The sequence below is a fragment of the Amblyraja radiata genome, chromosome X (genome assembly GCF_010909765.2).
Source record: "Amblyraja radiata isolate CabotCenter1 chromosome X, sAmbRad1.1.pri, whole genome shotgun sequence".
In the NCBI taxonomy this organism is placed as follows: domain Eukaryota; kingdom Metazoa; phylum Chordata; class Chondrichthyes; order Rajiformes; family Rajidae; genus Amblyraja; species Amblyraja radiata.
Window position 1 is genome coordinate 7,353,318 of NC_045999.1, and position 15,959 is coordinate 7,369,276.

Consider the following 15,959-nt stretch of genomic DNA (forward strand, 5'->3'; position numbering starts at 1 on the left):
AAAGGCCGGTTGCTATGTGATTAATATAAATATCAACTTACAATGAGCAAGAAATACAAGTTATAAAGGTAGAGAATACTTACTGTGGCTAATCTTCGTCTTTCCCCTGAGGGTGTTAAATCATGGTAACCCTTTAATATATCTTCCCCTTTGCTCTATCTACTGTACTTGAATTTCACTTGATTGCATTCATGTATAATATTATCTGATCTGTTTGGGTAAGATGCAAAACAAAGTGTTTTTTCACTGTCCTTTGGTACACATGACAATAATAAACCTACACCTGCCATTGTCACAAAAAAGCTGGAGTAACTCAGCGGGACAGGCAGCATCTCTGGAGAGAAGGAATGGGTGACGTTTCGGGTCGAGACCCTTCTTCAGACTGGTTACACCACAGAAATGTTGCCTGCCCTGCTGAGTTACTCCAGCTTTTGGTGTCTATCTTGGGGTTTAAACCAGCATCTGCAGTTCTTTCCTACACATTAAGTAGCGTCCATTCTGCAACCTGCCATCTTAGAATTATACTCTTTCCTATCCAGATGAGGAACAACCTGACTTTGCTCTCCTTAGTCAAGGGGGTATCAAACTGCTCTATATCTCAGTCACTATCATACTGATTGCAATCAATTCAGACATGAAACACGACTCATAACACCAACATGTCTGTTCGGTGTGTCAAACCTCGCTTATACTCTAGAAGCAAGTTTACTCTCCAAGTTGACTGTGATTAGCATCTCTGTAAGAATTTCATTTTACACATTTTCACCCACAAATTGTTACTGTCACTCAAAGTTTCCCATTCAAGATAGGGTTTGTCACTCTGATGGGCTCCCATCTTTTATTTCCACATTCGTCATCAGTTTAGATCATTCTTGTGCTGAAAATAACAAGCCAGGAACAAGTCTAGGAAAATTTGGAAGGACACAAAGTCCTGCAGTAACTCAGCGAGGCAATGGGTCGGGTTTTGGGTTGAAACCCTAAGAAGAGTGTCGACTCGAAATGTCACCCATTCCTTCTCTGTAGATGCTGCCTGTCCCGCTGAGTTACTCCAGTTTTTTGTGTCTATCTTCAGTTTAAACCAGCATCTGCAGTTCCTTCTTGAACAGTACCAACAAACCTAGTCTCCTAATTATTATCAAACAAAAGTGCTTAAATGACGATCAACTAGGGTAAAAAAAAAAAGGACGCAAAGTGCTGGAGTAACTCAGCGGGTCAGGCAGCATCTCTGGAGAACTTGGGTAGCTGACGTTACAGGTCGGGACCCTTCTTCAGACCCTTCTTGATCTAGGGTGTCCTGACTAGGCACCACTGTTGCTGATGTTTTGGTCAATGTGATACAAATGACAAGAACTAATAACTCATTGTATTCGTTTGTGAATATCTTTATTACGAAGGGCGAGGAGCAGATGCATCTAAATTAATCAGACTTGAGAGAGATCCTGAAAGGTCAGTCGGCAGAGGTGAATGGGATGAGAACGTATTGGCAATTGTTCTGAGACCTACAACAGAATTAAAAAGGTGTCATTTAACATCTGTCACTGGAGAAATCGATTTTCCTGATGTTTCTTTCAAGGAAGTTTCTTTTCAGCAGTTATTTTACTCAAAATGAGAGCAATCAATGAACTATTCCAAGCACATTTGGCCACCACAATGCCAAGGGTACAGTTAGATACCGAACCAGATTTTATCCTTTATCCCACTGGCATCAGCAGGTAAATTGTCCCAACTCCAGCCATGTAATACAATCCAATTCAGGACTTGCCTTGACAATGCTCAAGTTCATTGAATGCAAGATCCTTCCTATTTATACAGAAGATAATCTTGGCCGGTTTTGAAAAGCCTTCAGGAACTGAATATCTCAAACACAAGGCACTGCACGTTGTTACTAGTGTAATTAAAAGACTATATATTGATCAAGGTCATCAAAATTATCTTTGCTTAATGCTTTGTTCAATCCTCTGGCTGTTTTTATCCTTATTTGCTTTCAAACGTAATGGTGAAACATTATTAGGTCATAAGACCAATTATATCATAAGACTAGAACAGAATTAAACCGTTCAACCCAATGAGTCTGTTCCACCATTTGATCATGGCTGGTCTATCATTCTCATGCCTTCTCCCCGTAACCTTTGATACCCTTATAGCCCTGTCCCACGGTACGAGTTCATTCGAGTGCTTTCCCGAGTTTAATAAAAATCAAACTCGTGGTAAGCACGGAGAATGAACGTAGCGGGTACGTCGGGGCTCGGGGACGTCTCTTAGCGGTTCAAAACGCTAACGGCAGGTACTCGGGAAGACTCGCTAAGGGCAGATAAGCACAGGAAGATTCGTGAAGATTTTTCAACATGTTGAAAAATGTCCACGAGAGCCCCGAGTACCGACGAGCGGCCATTACCGTAAATCTCCGAGTTCGAATCAGGGCAAACTCGGGAGAGCTCTTGGAATGAACTCGTACCGTGGGGCAGGGCTAATAGGAGCAGAATTAAACCATTCAACCCATTGAGTCTGTTCCACCATTCGATCATGTCTGATCTATCATTCTCATGCCTTCTCCCCGTAACCTTTGATACCCTTACTAATCAAGCCCTTACTAAACATCGTTGGTAGACCTTCCAATTCCAGGAGCAACAGCATGCGAGAGGAAAGCAGCTTTCTTTCCATGGCAGACAAAAATGCTGGAGAAACTCAGCGGGTGAGGCAGCATCTATGAAGTGAAGGAAATAGGCAACGTTTCGGGCTGAAACCCTTCTTCAGACCCGAAACGTTGCCTATTTCCTTTGCTCCATAGATGCTGCCTCACCCGCTGAGTTTCTCCAGCATTTTTGTCTACCTTCGATTTTCCAGCATCTGCAGTTCCTTCTAAAACTTTCTTTCCATGGCTGTGCTTAGCTTGAGCACTTGCATGCACAGTGTCCTCCCTGCATTGCCTCTGCCGCCGTTACATGCTCCCTGCTTCCTTCTGCTGTGTTTTGTATCTACAGGCTAACCTCTCTGGCTGGTTGTTTAAGCCAGGCAGAGTAACAGGGGCAGAGTTACAGCTAGGAATCATAGAGTGGGTGATGCAGGTTCGTACAGGATCTGCGTGTCAAGTAGGAACAAGGGCCAAGAGGCTGGCATCAGCAGATGACAGCATTGACAATATAGCTTGAAGCTGTAAGCAACATGCAGAAACTCTGCTGGTCTTCGTTGGCCCTTGTACCTTTCGTGGCCACTAACTTGCAGGACCTTGTCGTCCACTTGGGGATGGTTCCACAAGGGGTATTCCTGTAATTTTGGGCATTTCCTCAGAGTTAATGTGCTGCTTTCTTCTGCAAAAATTAGAGGATGGCTGTTGAGAAGAGAAGCAGAGATATGAAAGATATGCATCGAGTGGGTGGGATGAGAAATGGAGCAAGGAGGAAGAAGGAAGTATGTTGAGCCGTGTGCAAGTGTGAAAGAATTCCGAAGCCATAAAATGAAACCAACTCAATAGCCGGGTGTACAAAAAGACCGACTAATGTTGCTTCTGACTTTTGGAATCCAAAGACAAGGAACTCTTGAGAGACAAAGATGCAGCAGTCGGAAGCATTCAACCTTTGTTTTATTAGTAGGGGTGAAATAATTCACAGGTACACAAAAATGCTGGAGAAACTCAGCGGGTGCAGCAGCATCTATGGAGCGAAGGAAATAGGCAACGTTTCGTCCCGAAACGTTGCCTATTTCCTTCGCTCCATAGATGCTGCTGCACCCGCTGAGTTTCTCCAGCATTTTTGTGTACCTTCGATTTTCCAGCATCTGCAGTTCCTTCTTAAATAATTCACAGTATTATTTGAAGTAAAATCTAATAGTCCAGAAAATCTGTTAATTCACATCCACCAAATTCCCAAGACTGTTGGATTGTCAGAGTTTTACAATAGCACGGAATGTGTACCCTTTATCACAAGTGTCAGAACAGGAAATATTAAAAATGTCAGGCTAATTAATTAACAGCAGATACTGTAATACCACCACTTAACAGTAAATAAAACGAGTTCCGGACATTAATGATTGTCGCATTCTGGGAATACCTTCAACCATTCACAAGTTTGTGGACTTGACTATTTGCACTAACCTCAGCAAGAATAGATGAAATATTTGCCAGAAGCTCCGGCGTTTGTGTGTTTCATGCTTCTCTCCATACCCCCTGATCCCTTTAGCCACAAGGGCCACATCTAACTCCCTCTTAAATATAGCCAATGAACTGTGGCCTCAACTACCTCCTGTGGCAGAGAATTCCACAGATTCACCACTCCCTGTGTGAAAAATGTTTTTCTCATCTCAGTCCTAAAAGACTTCCCCCTTATCCTTAAACTGTGACCCCATGTTGTCTCCTGATGCTGTCTCCACCGATCTACATTATTTGTTACCTCTGTTAATGAATGCTTAATGTCTTATCTTCACCGTTTTACCCTGTGCTTGCAGGCCCACTACTGAATGAATTTAAAATGGCAGATTAATATGGACCTTTCAAGATGGCAGCAGGCAGAGGAAAGGAGCGATGGCGGTGAGTAGGTTGAGGGCTCACCCAACTCACCCGCTGCAGGAGGAGCCCCGGGGCATGGAGGCTGATCACTAGCCTGGTTTAGTTTAGTTTAGAGAAACAACATGGAAACAGGCCCTTTTGCACATTCAGTCCACGCCGACCAGCGATCCCCGCACACTAACACTATCCAACAATTTACAATTTTACCAAGCCATTTAGCCTACAAATCTGTACGTCTATTGAGTGTGGGAGGAAGCCGGAGCACCCGGGGAAAACCCACGCAGGTCACAGGGAGAAGGCACAAACTCCATACAGACAGCACCCGTGGTTAGGATAAAACCCTCGTCTCTGGCCTTGTAAGACAGCAACTCTACCTCTGCGCCACCGTGCCACTGAAGGCGAAGGACAATGCGTTCACGGGCCGATGGCGAAGCATCGTAGTGGTCGATGTGGCGGAGCTCCATTAGATTGGGCGCTACTCCAAATCGCAAAGTGCGCAGAATGAACAGAGCAGTGGAGCAGCGGCAGAGGACATCAACATATCGTCTGGCCAGGCCGAGCGATGCAACTCCAGCCCAATGCCGCCAACAGGATAAAGGGCCTATGTGGCCAAGTTAAGACTCTAACATTCTGTTTTAAATTTCAGATTGAAGGGTAAATAAATAGTGCCTAAATCGCGGGGACTCCTGTGTACTGACTCAGTGTGGTCTACTGGGGTGGAAGATTGCAACCTTCACATGGTCCGCCCTGTTTCGACTAATGCAATCAACTTGACGTGCACAAACGGAAGATCAAATAGAACAAGTTGTCCTACAACTTTAGGCTGTGCACGCCACACGAAAGAAGAAGAAGAAGTGGTCTACTGTTTTACACTCTGTACTTAGTATGATTGTGCCCAATGTATGGTAGGATTGGCACTGAACTGTGTGCAAAAAATAATTTCACTCTACTTTGGTACATGTGACAATAAAGTACCATTGGACCATCGCAAAGATATATATCTCAAAATCTCTGTGGAGCTGTTCCATTTGTAACCCTGTACTGTAAATGCATTCTGGCACGACCAACAAATATATTCCTGCTTGAAGCCAAGCTCTGGGAATAAAAATGGCGTTGACCCCTTCACTCATACCTGATGGACCGTGGCCCAGGGTCTGGTCTTGTGGAACAACACCTTTCTCCCTGCCTCGACTTGATCCAGACGCATTGGATATGCCAGAGGACATATTTTTCAGGTTTTGGTGGGCATCCCCTCAGTTGCTTTATTATGGGGGGTGCTAAGAGTTACTGATTTAGGGTCAGAGTCATACTGCAGAGAAACAGGCCATTTGGCCCACTGTGTCCATGCTGATTAGGAACAGCACCTCATACTTTGCTTGGGCAGCGGTATGAATATTGACATCTCTAATTTCAAGTAATCGTTGCATGCCCTCTCTCTCCGTCCCTCACCCATCCTAGACATCCTGCTGGTTTTACTGTATCCCCTCGTTATCACCTCCTCCACAATGGACCAGTGTGGGCTCTTTGATCATTGGTGCTGGCTCTGATCTGTTCTGAACCTTTTCATATCTCTAGTTTCTCTATCCCCTGAATCTCAGTCTGAAGAAGGGTCTCGACCTGAAACATCACCTATTCCTTTTCTCCAGCGATACTGCCTGACCCGCTGAGCTACTCCAGCGTTTTGTGCCTCTCTCTATTGTACTTATTTAAGACTGGTCTTATTTAAGAGGTCATGTAAGACTGAGGTGAGAAAAACGTATTCACCCAGAGAGTTGTGAATTTATGGAATTCCCTACCACAGAGGGTAGTGGAGGCCAAGTCACTGGATGGATTTAAGAGAGTGTTAGATAGAGCTTTAGGGGCTAGTGGACGGCAGGCACGGGTTATTGATAGGGGACGATCAGCCATGATCACAATGAATGGCAGTGCTGGCTCGAAGGTCCGAATGCCCTCCTCCTGCACCTATTTTCTATGTTTCCATGTTATCTATACCAGTCCCTGCACATAGTCCATGCCAAGGTGCCTATATGCATGCTTCACCATTTATTTATCTGTGCTGCCAATTTCAAGGATCTATGCACATTCCTTGACAATTCAATTTATTGTCTAGATGCTTCTTAAATGTTGAGTCTCTCTCTCCACCACTTCCTCCTGCAGCACGCTCCAGATTCCAGCTGCTCTTTGACAAGGTTCCCCTCAGATTCCCTCTAACCTTCCTATCTATCACTTGATACCCATGTCCTCTTGTTTTATACATCCCCAACAAAGGGAAAAGATTCTTATCGAAGATAGATACAAAGCGCTGGAGTAACTCAGCGGGTTAGGCGAAAAAGGAAGGGTAATGTTTCGGATCGGGACCCTTCTTCAGACGTAAGATTCTTCAGATGTTTGCTCCATTTTATAAATTTGTACACCTCCCTCAGGTCACCCTTCAGCCTCCGTTCCAGGGAACACAAACTCAGCCTCTCCAATATTTTCTTGTCACTGAAATGTTCCAATCCAAGCAACATACCACATTCTACCTACAAGGTGGCAGCCTAAACAGCACATGATACTCCAAGTGCGGCTAACCAATACTTCAATGGTTTATGAAATTATAACATGATGTCCCTTCTCTCATATTATATGCCAAGATAACTCTATGGCTATCCTACCCACCTATCTACCCTTTCAGGGATCTATGGACTTAAACCCCAGGTCTCTCTGTTCATCAACACTCACTAGGGTACCACCATTTACCATGTACAACCTGACCTTCCAAAATGCATCATTTCATAATTGTCAGGGATAAATTCCATCTGCCATTGTTCAACATTCAAGCTGACTAATATCTAGCCGGATCTCAAGACAATCCTCTTCCCCATCTCTGACATCACAAACTTTCGTGTCATCCGCAAACTTGCTCATCATACTACCGTCTCCTACATTCATATCCAAGTCGCCAATGTATATGCAATACAATACAATACAATACAATACAATTCAATTTATTGTCATTTGGACCCCTTGAGGGAGGATATTCACATACATCAAGGGTGTCATCACCAGAGAACATTTCTGAGAATCATCCACGATTTCTGCTTGGCCTCGGTCATTCCCCATGGCAACTATGATCAGAAGGTCCATTTTTTGATTTCCAGACTCCATTAGTTTCTACATTTCACAGATGGTATATGGTACAAAGCAGTTCATCCAGAAAGAAATATCCAAGATTAATGCACAGAACTCATCCACATCGAGAGAACAAATCAATACTTAAAATACCATCAGATCAGTTCATCTGTTGGATGCACGGCTATGGGGCAATGAGGAATCAGCAGTAATTACTGGGAATAGTACCTCTTTCTTTAGGGTGAAACAGTTGTTGTACTTCCTGTAGACTCGTTCCAGTGCAGAGGGCTCGGCCCCCGACTCGCCATGCAGGTGGGCATCCTTTGGTTCCTTCACCTTTCTTCCCTTTGCCAGCTCTTTCGGTTCGTTCTTCTGTCGAATCTCCTCCAGTTGGTGCCTGATCATAAAGAACCCAATAACTAGTCATTCAACATACTCTGCTGAAGAAGGGTCGCGACCCCAAACGCCAGAGGGGGATTCCAGAACCAGGGGTCACAGTTTAAGAATAAGGGGTAGGCCATTTGGGACTGAGTGTGGAAGGATGATGGGGTACCTCATTGAAACTGACCGAATAATGAAAGGCCTGGATAGAGTGGATGTGGAGAGGATGATTCCACTAGTGTGGGAGTCTAGGACTAGCAGGCATAGCCTCAGAGTAAAAGAACATTTGATTTGATTTGATTTAATTTATTGTCATTGTCTTCAATTAAGAGACAACAAAATTATTTTCCCCTTAGTCATACAAATAATAAAAACACAGAACACGGTCGTCCACAACACAAACATCCCCACAGCGGCACCAAAGTTCCCCACTGTGAGGGAAGGCACCAAAGTCCAGTCAACTTCCTCACTGATGTTCCCCAATGTTCACCCGTGGTTGTGGCCTCCCGAGCACCACGTAGTCACCGCTACGGGCGGCCCGTTGTTCAGGCAACTCTCGCCGGGAACGAAGGAACCCCAACGTCGAACGGGAGAACATCCTCAGCGGCCTGGACCTCTGAATCGGCCATCTTCCACCGGAGTCCGCGGCTCCCGATGTCCACAGGCGGAGATTCGCGCTGGCGATCCCCGGCAAAGGGTCCCAGGACTCAGCGATTGAGGCCAGCGCCGCCCGTGTTGGGAGCTCCGCGCCCACAGCTCCGCGATGTTGGAGCAGCGGCCCAACACTCCGGAGCTCCAAACGGCGATCGCCCGCTCTGTGATGTTTCCGGCGCCTCGCCGCCGCTGCTGAAGCTCTGGTCTGGTCCCGGCAGGAAAGGCCGCGCCAATCCAGTTAGTAGGCCGCGAGGAGGGGGGCGAGGGCGGGACTCAAGATAATAGTTGCATCCTTGCCAGGAAGCGACTGAAGGACGGTACCCCCTTACCATACCCTCTTCCCCCCACATAAAATACTGAAAAAAACTTAAAAAACACACTTTAAACATAACAAAAAAACAAAAGACAACCAGACTGTGGGCGGAGGCAGCCAGTAACATCACCACCGGATGTCCAACATGTACCTTTACAATGGAGATAAGGAGGAATTTCTTTAGTCAGAGGGTTGTGAATCTGTGGATGTTATTGCCAAAGACGACTGTGGAGGCCAAGTCATTGGATATTTTTAAACCAGAGAATGACAGATACTTGAAGGTACACAAAAAAGCCGGAGGAACTCAGCGGGTGCAGCAGCATCTATGGAGCGAAGGAAATAGGCAACTTTTCGGGCCAAAACCCTTCTTCAGACTGATGGGGGGTGGGGGGGGCGGGGAGAAGAAAGGAAATGACAGATACTTGATTGGTAAGGGTATCAAAGATTATGGGGAGAAGGCAGGCGAATGGGGTGGAGAGGGAAAGATAGATCAGCCATGATTGAATGGCGGCGTAGACTTGATGAGCCTAGAAGACTACTTCAGCTCCTATGAATTATGAACTTATGAAATGGTTTTCCTGCCTACAGTTCATACCTGGCACATTCTTCTCTCGCTCTGGAAGCGACCGTCTCCTGAAAAAGCGATCCGCTTTGTTTAAAGAAGTTATCGTATTTCTCGGAGTCAAGCCGTGGGTAAATCAAATGGAAGGCTCCAAGGTGTTCCTTCTCATACTTCTCCACCTGCTGCAGCCAAGCCGACTGGTAGTTCTCGTACTGTTCCCGTCTGTGGGGGTAACGGATGCCAAATCAGGAGATGGGACAAAACACATCACTCACTGACTTCGTCAAGAATTAGAATCATAGAGTGATACAGTGTTGAAACAGGCCCTTCGGCCCATCTTGCCCACACCAGCCAACATGTCCCAGCTGCACTCGTCCCACCTGCCTGCGCTTGGTCCATATCCCTCCAAACCTGTCCTATCCATGTACCTGTCTAACTGTTTCTTAAACTGTGAGTCTGAAGAAGGGTTTCGACCCAAAACGTCACCCATTCCTTCCCTCCTGAGATGCTGCCTGTCCCGCTGAGTTACTCCAGCTTTTTGTGTCTATTAACTGTTTCTTAGACGTTGGGATAGTCCCAGCCTCAACTACCTCATCTGGCATTTTGCTCCATATATCCACCACCCTTTGAGTGAGATATTCTGAGATATTTCTACAGTCGTGGAGTGTCACAGCTCAAAAATGGGCCTTTCTGCTCTCCGTATCCATGCCGACCTTCAAGGTCATCTATTTGCCCTCATTAAAACCTCCTCCCACCCCTCACGTTGAAGACCTTCATAAATGCAACAGTTTAAAACAACTTTAGAGATACAACACAAAAACAGGGCCTTCAGCCCACCGAGTCAGCTCCGACCAGCGTTCACCCCATACACTGGCATGATCTTACACATTAGGGACAATTTCCAGAAGCCAATTACTAGAAGCCTGTACGCCTTTGGAGTGTGGGGGAAACTGGAACACTCGGAGAAAACACACGTGGTCATGGGGAGAACGTACAAACTCCGTAAAGACATCACCCGATGGTCGGAATCGAACCCGGGTCTCTGACATTGAAAGGCAGCAACTCTACCACTGTGCCACCAACTGATAACATTCGCCACATGGACAGGTCACAGGATAAGCAGTTGGACAATGTAAAGCATAATCGAATCCTTCCTCGACTGTGATGACTAGAATCACGCACAATACTCCAAGTGTGGCCTAAACACTGCTTTGTGAAGTTTCAACATAGCATCCTGAGTTTTATGTTCTGCGCCCTACCCTATGAGGGCAAGCATGCCAACCGCATTCACCGCCCTATCCATTCGAGGTGCCACTTTCAGCAAACTACAGACTTGGAAACTTGGGTCACTCAACCATTGACTTTAACCCCAGGCCTGGAAGGGAGCTGGGAATGTGCAAGCGTGCAGACTTTTACATAGTGTGCCAACAATATCGGGACTGCAATATCTCTACCTGAATTCACGGGTTGTGTGACGCTGCCACAGACGTTCCTGCACCCTGCGCCTCTCCTCCTCATTCACCTTTTGCTTGTCACTTGCTCCAAGGTTTATCAGACAAATTGTGTCGTACAGTAGATTGTCCTTCACCTCTCTGTCCAGCCTGGAGTCTGTGGTGAAACTGGGGGAATGGTTCACCTGGAAAGCAGAATGCAGGCATGGCATTGGTACAAAATTAAAGGTAACTGCAACTGCAATTGCCCTCAAAGCTTCCGTGCTACGATGCAAGTATTTCACGGTCCCGATTCTAATCACTATCCTTTGGACAACTCAAAAATTCCATCCATGGCTTTTTTCCTCTGACCTTTCACTGTTGCTTCTGACCGTTTTGCCGAAAGCATGTAGGGCAGCCAGAGATATCATCTCCCTCTTAAAACTTGTTCTCATGTTAACGGGTCTCAATCCCTCCCATTAGTCCCTAAACTATAGGGGCCTTTAGAGTATGCATAAGGAAGTGTGGATATTGGAATCTTGAGCAATGCTGGAGTACATCTGAAGGTCTCGACCCAAAATATTGACTATCCACATTCTCCAGGGCAGTCTGAAGAAGGGTCCCAGCCCAAAACATCACCTATCCATGTTCTCCAAAGCAGGGTTTCGACCTGAAACGTTGCCTATCCACATTCTCCAGAGCAGTCTGAAGAAGTGCCCCAACCCAAAACATGTTCTCCAGGCAGAGATGGAAACTGCTTTCAAAACATGGAGGGGACCGAGGGTCAGGGGGGACACAATTTCCTGGCGGCCGCGCGCGCATGTGCACACTCACACACACACGCGAGGCATCGGAAGCTTCAGCCGTGCGCCCTGAATTAGATTTAAAGCTTGTAATGTGAGGGGGACACATCCCCACCTCTGAAAACATGGAGGAGACACGTCCCCCCCTGGCCTCCCAGGGTTTTCCGCCAATGTCTCCAGGGATCCTCAGTATCAGCTAGACTCAGTGGGAAGCTGAAGTCTCCCACCTTAGAGGCAGAAGGCTGTGGGGGTCAGGTATTCCTTCGGAAACAGAAGCACTTGATCCAGACCGTCCGTGCAGTAGAGAGGGAGTGCCACGCTGTTGACAGTCAGGTGAAAATACAAAAGGCACACGTTTCAGCAAGGTGGTTTGTGCGGACATTGACAGAGCTCAAATGTTACTTCAAGCCAGTGGGGTCTCACCCGGATTCCCGAGCCAAACCATGCGGCACGGTGGCGCAGCGGTAGAGTTGCTGCCTTACAGCGTCGAAGACCCGGGATCGACGCCGACTACGGGTGCTGTTTGTACGGAGTTTGCACGTTTGTACGGAGTTTTCTCCGAGATCTTCTGTTGCCTTCCACAATCCAAAGATGTACAGGTATGTAGGTAAATTGGCTTGGTACAAGTGTAAAGTGTCCCTAGTGTGTGTAGGGTTGCGTTAATGTGCGGGGATCACTGGTTGGTGCGGACTCGGTGGGCCGAAGGGCCTGTTTCCGGGCTGTATCCCTAAACTAAGATAATGTCAAAACAGATACAATGGTCATTCACGTCATTACCACTGCCCTCTGTGGACCCTGGTGTCAGACTTTCCTTGTCATTTAACCCACCTCCAAGAGCCATGGTTTCAAATTACGATCCATCAGAATATCGAATCCTAGTATCTCAAAGCAGGCACAGCCACAGAGATGGGTGGAGAAACAAGTCCTGTAATTGTGCTTCAAGATCGGATAGGCAGATATTAGCGTTTTAACAATGACGTCCTCGATGTCCGACCAAACCTTTGGCACGTCGTGGCCGTGATCTGCCAACCATTTGTTTAGTGAAGACAGTTTCCTGCATAATACAGAACACAGCATGAGTGAACTAATATAAGGGTGGATAAAGAGAGCGTTCATTTTCACTTGGAGACTAGGCTTGTATTCACTGGAGTTTAGAAGGATGTGGGGGGATCTTATAGAAACATATAAAATTATAAAAGGACTGGACAAGCTAGGTGCAGGAAAAATGTTCCCAATGTTGGGCGAGTGGCCAGAACCAGGGGCCACACAGTCTTAGAATAAAGGGGAGGCCATTTAAGACTGAGGTGAGAAAAAAAAATTTCACCCAGAGAGTTGTGAATTTATTGAATTCCTTGCCACAGAGGGCAGTGGAGGCCAAATCACTGAATGGATTTAAGAGAGAGTTAGATAGAGCTCTAGGGGCTAGTGGAATCAAGGGATGTGGGGAGAAGGCAGGCACAGGTTATTGATTGGGGACGATCGTCCTTGCAGTCTCCTAGCATCCTCCTCACAGCTAACACTGCCCCCCAGGACGATGGGGGCAGTGTTAGCTGTGAGGAGGATGCTAGGAGACTGCAAGGTGACTTGGATAGGCTGGGTGAGTGGGCAAATGTTTGGCAGATGCAGTATAATGTGGATAAATGTGAGGTTATCCATTTTGGTGGCAAAAACAGGAAAGCAGACTATTATCTAAATGTTGGCCGATTAGGAAAAGGGGAGATGCAGCGAGACCTGGGTGTCATGGTACACCAGTCATTGAAAGTAGGCATGGCAGTGAAGAAAGCGAATGGTATGTTAGCTTTCATAGCAAAAGGATTTGAGTATAGGAGCAGGGAGGTTCTACTGCAGTTGTACAGGGTCTTGGTGAGACCACACCTGGAGTATTGCGTACAGTTTTGGTCTCCAAATCTGAGGAAGGACATTATTGCCATAGAGGGAGTGCAGAGAAGGTTCACCAGACTGATTCCTGGGATGTCAGGACTGTCTTATGAAGAAAGGATTGGATAGACTTGGTTTATACTCTCTAGAATTTAGGAGATTGAGAGGGGATCTTATAGAAACTTACAAAATTCTTAAGGGGTTGGACAGGCTAGATGCAGGAAGATTGCTCCCGATGTTGGGGAAGTCCAGGACAAGGGGTCACAGCTTAAGGATAAGGGGGAAATCCTTTAAAACCGAGATGAGAAAAACTTTTTTCACACAGAGAGTGGTGAATCTCTGGAACTCTCTGCCACAGAGGGTAGTTGAGGCCAGTTCATTGGCTATATTTAAGAGGGAGTTAGATGTGGCCCTTGTAGCTAAGGGGATCAGAGGGTATGGAGAGAAGGCAGGTACGGGTTACTGAGTTGGATGATCAGCCATGATCATATTGAATGGCGGTGCAGGCTCGAAGGGCCGAATGGCCTACTCCTGCACCTAATTTCTATGTTTCTATGTTTCTATGATCGCAATGAATGGCGGTGCTGGCTCGAAGGGCTGAATGGCCTCCTCCTGCACCTATTTTCTATGTTTCTATGACTCAAGGAATTGCAGATTCTGGTTTACCCATAAAGCAGAGCGGGTCAGGCAGCATCTTGGGACAACATGGATAGGTGACGTTTAGGGTTGGGAGCCTTCCTTCAGACTGGAAAAGAGCTGGGTGTCAGACAAAGCTAGGTGAATGATAGGTGGCTCTTTGTCCTTCCCTCGCCTATTTTCCAGCTTCCTCTCACCTACGACAATCAGTCTGAAGACTCGAAATGTCACCTATCCATGTCCTCCAGAGATGCTGCCTGACCTGCTGAGTTACTCCAGCACTTTGTGTATTTCTTTAATTTTAACTCGTACATCAAGGATCCATGGGTATACTTCTGATATCACCTACAAGTGCGAATACAATTGCCCAGCACAGAAAATAGTACAATTTCAATTCCACCCTGATTTAATAGGCTGAAAGACTACAAAGTCTGTTGTTGTTGCAAAATACTTTTAAAATCTTATAATTGCTCAATGAGATGTTCCCAGTTGAACATGAGGAGGCTTCACTAATGACATAATGTTACTCCTATAAAAACAATATATAAGTGGCATTCTGCAACATCAGCTCAATTGGCTTCATGCCTTGAAGATGCCAGCTGAAAATGGGACAATATCATCAGGTTTAAACCAAAACTGGGAGTTCCTTTCATAGAAACATAGAAAATAGGTGCAGGAGTAGGCCATTTGGCCCTTCGAGCCTGCACCGCCATTCAATATGATCATGGCTGATCATCCAACTCAGTATCCTGTACCTACCTTCTCTCCCTTTAGCCACAAGGGCCACATCTAACTCCCTCTTAAATATAGCCAATGAACTGGCCTCAACTACTTTCTGTGGCAGAGAATTCCACAGATTCACCACTCTCTGTGTGAAAACAAATTTTCTCATCTCGGTCCTAAAAGACTTCTCCCTTATCCTTAAACTGTGACCCCTTGTTCTGGACTTCCCCAACATCGGGAACAATCTTCTTGTATCTAGCCTGTCCAACCCCTTAAGAATTTTGTAAGTTTCTATAAGATCCCCCCTCAATCTTCTAAATTCCAGCGAGTACAAGCCGAGTCTATCTTCATATGAAAGTCCTGCCATCCCAGGAATCAGTCTGGTGAACCTTCTCTGTACTCCCTCTATGGCAAGAATGTTTTTCCTCAGATTAGGAGACCAAAACTGTACACAATACTCCAGGTGTGGTCTCACCAAGGCCCTGTATAACTGCAGTAGAACCTCCCTGCTCCTATACTCAAATCCTTTTGCTATGAATGCTAACATACTATTCGCATTCTTTCATGTTACTAAAGCTTTGTGCTGTGGTGCTGAATAGCCCCAAGTCAAATAGCTCGCCTTCCAGAGATACCCAACGTCACATACATTCCACACTAACTTGTCCAGCAAGTGTAACCAGTCATTGCCACATCTTTGTGTCGGAAGGGATTGCAAATGCCGGTTTAAACTGAATATTGACAGAAAAAGCTGGAGTAACTCAGCGGGTCAGACAGCATCTCTGGAGAAAAGGAACAGGTGACATTTCACGTCGAGATGCTTCTTCAGACTTAGAGTCAGGGGGAAAGGGGGACGAGAGATATAGATGGCAAATGAATGAAAGATATGCAAAAAGGAACAATAATAAAGGAAAGGTAGAGCCCACAATGGTCCATTGTTGGCTGTGGGGTAGGTGATAATGTTATACTG

General features: G+C 46.0%; 1 protein-coding gene across 2 annotated transcripts in view; it reads right to left on the reverse strand.

The window, feature by feature from the left end:
* LOC116968148 (tubulin polyglutamylase TTLL13-like) overlaps window positions 1–15,959 on the reverse strand; it is a 41,043-nt gene that overhangs the window by 13,070 nt on the left and 12,014 nt on the right. For both annotated transcript variants that reach the window (XM_033014773.1, XM_033014774.1), the window contains 4 exons: window positions 12,584–12,809; window positions 10,977–11,158; window positions 9,556–9,744; window positions 7,841–8,009 (listed from right to left, as the gene is read on the reverse strand). In XM_033014773.1, coding sequence (XP_032870664.1) covers window positions 7,841–8,009; window positions 9,556–9,744; window positions 10,977–11,158; window positions 12,584–12,809 — 766 coding nt within the window. The remainder of the gene's footprint in view (window positions 1–7,840; window positions 8,010–9,555; window positions 9,745–10,976; window positions 11,159–12,583; window positions 12,810–15,959) is intronic.